The 9,024-nt window shown below is 53.1% G+C and overlaps 1 protein-coding gene across 5 annotated transcripts in view; it reads left to right on the plus strand.

The window, feature by feature from the left end:
- SMOC2 (SPARC related modular calcium binding 2) overlaps positions 1-7,832 on the plus strand; it is an 88,538-nt gene extending 80,706 nt beyond the window's left edge. For 4 of the 5 annotated variants that reach the window (XM_081139743.1, XM_081139747.1, XM_081139746.1 and 1 more), the window contains 2 exons: positions 3,525-3,562; positions 6,168-7,832. In XM_081139743.1, the coding sequence (XP_080995869.1) occupies positions 3,525-3,562; positions 6,168-6,185 (56 nt within the window). In that variant the 3' untranslated portion in view covers positions 6,186-7,832. The remainder of the gene's footprint in view (positions 1-3,524; positions 3,563-6,167) is intronic. The other variant, XM_081139745.1, reaches the window with a different exon arrangement.
- Positions 7,833-9,024: the final 1,192 nt, after the last annotated feature.

The raw sequence follows: 9,024 nt of genomic DNA on the forward strand, positions 1-9,024 counted from the left end.
GAGGGGGAGGGGCCCGTGTGAAGACAAGTCCTTCATGGTCCCACAGGGTTGGCCTCGGTGTTGGGGTCAGACCTCGGAACTCCTGGCTGTACCTGGAGAGCCCTGCACTTGGTGCAGGCGGGACCTCTTGCTTCTGGGGTGCCTCCCGACAGGGCCCAGGCCTCCGGGCACCCCGAGGGGCAGGCAGGGTGGGAGCACCAGCCCGTTCCCGGGAAGGGGGCGCAGAGCGGAGGGGGGCAGGGTCTCTCTGGGTGATGTCGTCACTCACCAGGAGCGTCAGTCACTGCAGGAGGTCCAGGCGCCTTCGCCAGGTCCGCCTGGATGCGCCCACGTGCCTGGGTTTTATTCCCTCCTTGGGAACTGAGAGGATCCTCTATGACCACCCCCCCCCTCGGTGCCAAAATTAGCTAGACTTGGTTAAAGGTGGGAATTTTCTCAAAAATGAGCATCGGGCATTTGGGTACATAATTTGTTGTTCCTGGAACCCTTTTATTTTCTCTGCAGAATTTTTCTAAGGTTTTTCCTACTTTGTTAAATTGTTTTCAGTTTGATTGTCAGCCGCCTTTTCCTCTCCCGTGTGATTTGAATCAGTGAAAAGTCAGGAAAACCGAAGTATTCAGGAGCGGACTCGTTGGGATTTTCTAAATACCCAACTGTTATCATTTGCTTTTCCTTTGTGTTTGCGAGTACGTAACAACGCATTTTTCATTCTAAAAAATATGAGAAATCAAATCAAGAACATAAATAGCTCGTGACCTATTATTTTCAGATACATATTCATCCGAAAATACAGGGTGTCCCCCCCAAATGTAATACACACTTTGAATAATTATAAAAGCAGTGTTTATTAAAATACGTTTCATTTTCAAAGGCGAGCTGTCGGCTGGTTCAGTGTGTCTGCATTTTGGGGGGACGCCCTGTATTTCTATGCTACACCTGTGCACTGTGACGTTTCACATACACACTTTCTAATCCCACGTATTTTCAGCGGTTACACAAGATTTTGCATTTCAGTTATTGCAACAAAGATACATTATAGGAAAGTTTGATCTAAACTTTCACTATGACAAAAAATGCAAAAAAGAAGAAAAAAAAGCTAAAAACTATTAGGAAATGTTGAAGCCAAAAAGAGAAAATACTGCTGAAGAATTCAGGAGAAAAGTCCCAGGAGATTACATCATGCCTCGCGGTTCCCCCAGTGACCATTACACAGAAACTCAGCCACTAGGAATTATCCATTTTAGACCAAATCATCTTTCTCAACCAAATTGCCAGGCTCGCTGCATCGCTTCCAGGCAGGCTGCCTCCCGGGTGTCGCTCCAGGTCACCTGGAAACAATCAGGACCATTCGATACCGATGACGTCAACTCTCCCGTCCCCACGTGGGGCGCGCTGGGGGCTGCGAACAGCCCTCCCTTTCTCCATGGACCTGCGTTGCCTCAGGTTTATTGGGACAACGGACATTCTGTTCCACTGAAGTGACTAACGAACAGCATTATTTTCCTGCCCTTTGTATCTTTCATTTATTTTATTATTTTTTTAATCGTCACCCGAGGGTATTTTTTTCCACTGCTTTTCAGAGAGAGTGGGGGCGGGGAGAGACAGAGACAGAGAGACAGAGACAGAGAGACAGCGATTGGCCGGGGCCGGGACTGGGCCTGCCCTTTGTATCTTTTAAATAGTGATTTTTGCTTCTGTGCCTTGAATGAGATACTGCACCCGGTGTCCTTAATGACATTCAGACTTCTCATCTGTGCTGCTGGGGGTTCTTTTTCTCCTCAACACCTGAGAGCACTAACTTCTGCTGCTGTAACTTACCTGTAACCTGCAACTACCTCCTGTTACCAGGGAGACTGAGACTTGTCCTAAGAGAAACCAAGGAAAAAGAGGCGATTGTTAAACAGCCAGACTGGCTTAGAGTGGATTCAAAGTATCACGGCTTAGAGTGGATTCAAAGTATCACTAATGTTGTTTAAATTGGAACCAGTGGCGCCCAAGCCCAGGTTTTTAGTGAAGTAATCATTTCAGGGGAAGCAAAGTGGCTACAATTACCCCAATAATTGAACCATTCAAGCCTGCAATTGAAAAAATAGTCCGTTTATCTATTTATGTAACATTTTTACAATTTACTCGCTACCTTTGTGTTTTGAATTTTCATGTGATCGTGTTTCTTTAATGCAGCAAGAGAAGAAGCGTTTGAAAACAGAATGATTTTGCTCTCTCCTCGGTATTTTATTATCGCGTAGCTGGACGCAGACAATCAATCACGGCGTTTGGGGTGAAAACGCTGCCCTCTGTCTATTGATTTGTTGAAAAGACATTTGTTGAGTCCTCCTTGCTCTAAAAATTGGCCAAGTAACAGAAAATAGACAAAACCCATGTCCTCCTAGAGCTGGTCTCTTAGGGTAGAAACAAGCAATACGGTAAATCGGAAAGTCTGTGGTGCGATGGTGACGCGTGGGGTCGGGGTAAGGGCTAGATGTCGGGTGGGCAGGAAGGTGTCTCACGTGGTGACGCTCCAGTCGAGATTCGAAGGTGGTGCCCAAGGGAGCGTCCCCCCAAGGGGACCTCGGGGTACAGAGAGGAGGGAGCCCAGGCTTAGGAGAGGTGAGAGGTCCGGGAGGCTGGGGGTGGGGGCCGGGGGAGGCAGCGGAGTGTGAGGGGCTTAGCTCGGACCCGAGGTCATGGCGGTGTGGCCAGGAGAATGAATGGAGGGAGGTGCGCCCTGGACACTGGGGCTGGGGACACTTGGGAGCCATCAGGAAACAACAGATATTTAAAACCGTGGGGCTGAGACTCCAGCGCAGGGTGGGGTTGGGGGGTGGGAGGAGAGAGGCCTGGTCTGCTGGGCCTGGGGGTTTCGGTGCCGGGGATGGGAAGGTCGAGGGGCCGGGAGTGGGAGGGCCACCGGGAGCCCTGCGCGGCCGAGGGGAGCTGACCATGCCCCGGGCGGTGGGCCGGGCGCGGTCTCCTGGGACAGAGCAGCCGGCTGGGGCCCCGGCCCGTCTCCGCCTCCCGCTCTTCCTCCCGGCGCCGAGCGGTGAAGCAGCGGAAAACACCAAATCTCGAATCTCCCTCGAGCTCCCGTTTCCCTGGGAAAACTTATTTTGAGCCAAACATGTTCATTTCTCATGACTTAAATAGAAAAGCAAAAGTTTTGAAGGGCCTGGTGTGGCGCCTGGGGCCTCATCGCCGGACTCCCGGCCAGGCCACCGCCCGGAACGACTGGGAAACGGGGCAGACGGTCTGCACCTGCGCGGACGCGCCTCTGGAGTGTTGGGTAAAACGAACATGCCCCTGACGTTGGCGGGAGCTCGTGTCGTGTTAGACAGCGTTTACCACACGTCGGTTGCCACCCACAGCTCATCGTCTGTGCTCTCCCCGTTTGTCTCACGGAAACACGTTTGCTAGTTGCCGACATCGGCCTGAAGTCATACCGGCCCCACCCTGAAGAAACATCTCGAACCTTTCGCTGAACGTAGGGGGTGCCCTTGTTAATACCTTCTTTCTTTTCTCCCTGGCAGCCCCTAAAGGCAACGCGGAGAGCACGTCTAATAGACAGGTGAGTGTGTCTCTATCTTACCCTTAATAATTGGCTGGTTTACTTATAGCTGATAAAAATTCAGGATTCAATGATTGAGCGTCAACCCAGGAACCAGGAGATCGGGGTTCGATTCCAGGTCAGGGCACGTGCCCGGGCTGTGGGCTCGATCCCCAGCAGGAGGCGGCCGATCGATGACTCACTGATGTTTCTCTCTCTCCCCCTCTCCCTTCCTGTCTCTTAAAAAATATATATATAAAAATTCAGGGTTCTGTAGAATTGGAAAGTCAAGTACCTTCCAAAAAAAAAAAAAACCCCAAAAAAGCCCCCCGTACAAACAGTCCAGATGAGGCAGCATTTCCTGTCCGCCCCGCTCTGAACACAGCCAGGGACCCGCTCGGGTTCTATCAGCAACCAGTAGGTTAAGGCAACTGAAAGCTTTTGCCTTAATTTTTCCTTTTAATATTTGAAATTTTAATTATTTTATTATTATTTTTTTAAAAATGGAGTCCTCTTGTTTTATGGAAATAAAGGGTTGTTTTCAAACAGTTCCCCAGGGCCCCGTAGTGTGTTTCTCACGTTTGATGGCGGTTTCAGGGCCAGGAGGCCCTCTGGGCGTCCAGGTGAGTGAATCTCCCGTTTTCATCGGGATCCTAATGAGACAGGCGTTTGGCTCCGAAAGGGACTTTCCGTTTCCCGCCGTGGGTTATAAACACATTCTGTGTGAGCGTCTTTCTCTGAATGTGCGCAATTAGAGACCGTCACGGTGCTCACGCCAGCACCCACCCGGAGTCTGGAACCTTCCCCGGAGAGAAACGCGAGCCGACCCGTTTCTCCCGCCCGCGAAGCTGGGCGAGCCCGCCTTTCTCAGGACCCCCCGTCCGTTTATTTTGTCTCCCCCACCTGACATCCGCCCGACGCTTCCTCAGGCGAGCCCCGTGCTTGTGGGTCCCGAGGGGAGGCTTCCAGCGCACACCTTGGACGAAAGTGAAACCCGTGCGTTAGAAAGGTGCGGGATGCGGTTCTCTTTGTTCAGCAAATGTCTATGGTTTTAACTCTTTAAACCCCTCTGCAAATCACTGGCACTTGAGGGCACAGCCGGCCCGAGAGCTGTCACCCTCGGGAGCGCCCGGGGCGGCTGGTGTGGCCGGTGAGGTGGGATCGGCTCGCGTGATGCCCTCAATCCTGATAAACTGAGGACCGAAGCCTCGCTCCACAGCCTTGCCCTGGAGAGAGAACCCAGAGGACACGCCGGCTCCCTCCAGATGCCTGAGCGGCCGCACTGACCACTGGGCCGGACACGGGGGCGGCTGCCGCGAGCTGCGGCCCTGGGATCGGCCCGAAAGCGTCAGCCAGCTGTGGCCGCGCCGATACAGTAACCGAGATCCACCCGTGTTTCCTCAAATAAAATCGCACCAAGCGCTGAAAGCTTTCACTGCCTGAGTAACCAGAGACAGGAGGTGTTAGGTGGAGGGGGGGAAGGATGCCTGAGCTAGTGTTTAATCAGCAAGTGCGCCGTCTCTTTCGGTCACTTCTCCAGCTTCCACCTTGATTCAGAGGTGAGCAGAGCGGTGCCCTCGGGCTGGGTTGCTGGGAGGTTAGTTCCAGCCCCTCCTCCAGCCCCTTGGACCAGCCTCAGTCGCTGTAAAACCCCAAGAGGGCAAATCTTTCCCCCTCATACTGAAAACAGACCCCCCCTCGGCTCACTGCACGGAGACACCCCCCTCTCTTCCCATCACCTGCTCACGTCTCCATCAGGGGAAAAGTCGCCCCAGAAACCTCCTCACTGTCGGAGTCTAATTATTTTAAACAGTGAGCCAGGAGCACGGAGCACCTTACGTGGTCGGAATTGGTACACGTGGAAAAGTAGATCGGGAAGATGCTCAGCCGCTTTTCCTTCTAAATGACTTTCCATCAGCAGCCAGAGTGCAGGACTCACGTGACTTAAACTCCGCAAGGTGCACCTCTTCTTAGAGAGGCAAAGGGGTCACCAGAAGGAGTGAGAGGAAAAGTGAAGGGGCCAATCACGCCTGAATCAAGTTGGAAGCATAAATTAGATCGTTAAAATGGTTTTGTATGTTAATCCATGGGGAGAGGAGCTTCTGGAGACCAGTGAATAGATGGAGTCCACTTACACTGTTAGTAAATGTTGATTTTCTCAACCAATGTACTTGCCCCGACATTTTTTTTTTTCTTTAATATATCTTTATTGATTTCAGAGAGAGGAAAGGAGAGAGAGACAGACAGAAACATCAATGATGAGAGAGTCATTGATCGAGCCCACAACCCGGGCATGTGCCCTGACCGGGAATCGAACCCCAATCGCCTGGATCCCAGGTCGACGCTTAACCGCTGAGCCACACCCGGCCGGGCTTGCCCCAACATTTCTGATCACCGAGGGTTAGGGCTAGAAGGCGAGGAGTGCCCAGAAGGTCCTCCCTGTTTTTTATTCACCGTCGCAGCCAAGATCTCCAGCCAGCCCGCTTTCTTCTTACTTGTTTTAAAACGTTGCTTTCCCCTTGCTGTCAGCAGCTAAGACCGTCTCGCCCCCGGAAGGCAAGCCTTAGTCTCCGCAGACCCGAGGGATGCGAACCTAACGACGTCTCCTATTTGTCTTTTTTCTCAGCAGAGGAACCAAGGATGAGAGACGGCTCAGCCACGGCGCGCCTGGACCTGTGGGAGGCTCCCTCACCAAAACCCAATTAAAAAACAGAAACAAAAACACATAGTACTTGCACTTTGTATTTTAAATGTAAATTCACTTTGTAGAGATGAGATATTTAAACAGACTGCTTTAATCTGTGAAAAGGGAGGGGCTGGCTTCGGCACATTAATCACATACAATGTATGTGTCCCCTCTGACCTTGGACATCTGTAGTGGGTGGCGCTGTTCTGGGTGGATTTCAGCTTGCTCCCTGGGTCCCACGTGTGTGTGTGCCTAGAGGATGGTGGCCTGGGGCTCAGTGGCTCCATCTCCGTGGCTCCTCAGTGGCACAGGGTGGTGGCCTGGGACTCAGTGGCTCCATCTCCGTGGCTCCTCAGTGGCACAGGGTGGTGGCCCGGGACTCAGTGGCTCCATCTCCGTGGCTCCTCAGTGGCACAGGGTGGTGGCCTGGGACTCAGTGGCTCCATCTCCGTGGCTCCTCAGTGGCACAGGGTGGTGGCCTGGGACTCAGTGGCTCCATCTCCGTGGCTCCTCAGTGGCACAGGATGGTGGCCTGGGACTCAGTGGCTCCATCTCCGTGGCACTCACACTTCCGCTAGCCATTGCATTGAGAACTCCTGTCCTTGCAGCCTCCTGGGGTCCCTGTCGGAGCTTCACGCTTCCATACAAATCTGTCACCTGCTGCTGTCCTCGAGCGCAGTGAGGGTCTGTGTGTTCCTGGGACTTGGTTTGTTTGTTCTATTTTCCCAAGATCCCGCTCCCGCCACGTTTGCAATCACAACAGCAGGTAGATGCCTGGGGACCTGGGGACAGTTCTGAACCAACTTCATGTGTGTGCTTTGCAACCTCAAGCTTGGGCTCAGGTTAATCGGGCAGTAAAATCGATGTTAGGGGGCTGTCCCTGTCGTCCACGGGCAGTGGGCAGGGGTCTGATGGCCAGAGAATAAATGTGATCAGGCCGAGACCGGGGTCTACCTGACTTTTGCCTCTCACCTGGCCTTACCCACCCAGAACCCCTAGAAGGTAAAATTATCACCTGAACCACTGCGGGCAGTCTCCTTAAAGACGGCGCAGCCGGGATAGGCTGTGCTCTGGGTGGCTTGACCGTGGCAGGCAGGGAGCTGTGCCCGTAGTTCCCGTTTCTCCTCAAGTGCATAAGAACTTGTCACTGGGAGATTCTTCTGGGGGGCACGTGGGAGGAACGGGTCAGGAACCGAACGCTCACCCTGCGAGCCACAGGACCTGCCCGGTGTACAGCCAGGGGCACTGTGAGAGTGGATGGGTCTCATTGCACGGCCCGGGAGGATGGTGAGAGCCCCGTGCAGCTGGCGGTGAGGCTCTCAGCTCCCAGGTTCGTGGGGAAACCATCTTCGTGGCCCCCATTCCCCGGCATGTCGTGTACACGGTCCCTATGAACATGCATGAGGACCTGTTGTACGGCTTCTTCCTTACTTAAATGTGCAAAGTAAAAGCTGAAACTCTGGAGCCGCAAATACAGCTCACGTGTGTGTCATTGTTGCTAAGGAAACAGTCATGATCCTAAATTTATTGGATAATCTTTTATATTTCTGAACTTTGAATTTAATCATTTTTCTTAGATTGAAATAAAATATGCTATCAAGACTGTCTCTCGTCTTTTTTTTTCCGGCTAACGACACAGTTTTATAAATGCTTAATTTTAGGGTGTCTACCGGGGGGAGGCATGGACTGGAGTCTGGCTCCACCCCACGGCTGTGTGACTTTGGATGTGTTACTGAACCTTTTCCTGCTTTGGATGGTGGGACGCACCTCCGGGGCGCAGACCCTATGAGTCAGTGTGTGTGACGAGCCTTATTTTGTGAAACAGCCCTGTGCTCTTAAATCCCAGACGAGCCTGGGGACACTCCTGCTGCCCGATGCCATGGGGACCAGAAAAGAAACGGAAGAGGCTCTTATTTTGATGAAAGTGGATGCTGTTCCCCAAGTCACACAGGACAGGCCTACGAGGCCCCTTCTCTCCAGCCCAGGGCCCTGTCCTGGTCAGAACCCCTTCTGTTCCACTTCGCCGTGGCTGTGGCTTTTTCCCTCTTCCCCCAGTTGTACTGAGACGTGGTTGACACACCGCACTGTGTAGTTTCAAGTGCACAGCATCAGGACTTGTACTGCGAAATGACTGCCACGGGCTTAGGTAACACCTGGCAGCCCAGGGGAGAACCCTTGTTCTGCTCCTGCTGAGAACTTTCAGGATCTGCTTTCCGAGCCTGTCCCAGGTACACGCAGCGTCAGCGACGGTCACCACGCTGCGCATTACTGCCGAAGCGTCCGAGCTGGCCAGGCTCCCTCGGGGTCCCCCCTTTCTTGCTCAGAGAAGAGGTGTCTTTGTAAAACCCTATCTCAGCACCTCAGCTGTGCAGTAAGGACGATGCTGGCAGCGGTGTCAGGAGCAAGGCAGCTGTCAGGACAGCCTCTGGGGAAGGTGGGGCCGGGACTGGATTCGGAGCAGATGGGAGCAGGGAACGTGTCGGGAGGCTAAGCCCGGGCGGCTGAATGAACTTGCATGGAGGCAGGAGAGGGAGGGGCGGGGAGTCCGCAGGCGGGGAGCCAGTGCGCCGGGCTGCCCCAGATGGTTCTCATTGCCAAGCATTAAGATTCAGATCTAAAGCAGAAATCTGTTTTCCTGACGTACCTGGTGCAGCTGGTTTCAGTGATAGATGCCTCCCTCCCCAAGTCCTCCCTCGCCTGCCTTCTCCTGTTTAAAAGGCTCCCCTGCATCCTTGTCAGAAATCGCCAAGTTGGACATTATTTACAAAGCCCTACCCGCTCATAAATCATGCCCGTG

Source organism: Miniopterus schreibersii (genome assembly GCF_964146895.1).
Source record: "Miniopterus schreibersii genome assembly, chromosome: 6".
NCBI lineage: Eukaryota > Metazoa > Chordata > Mammalia > Chiroptera > Miniopteridae > Miniopterus > Miniopterus schreibersii.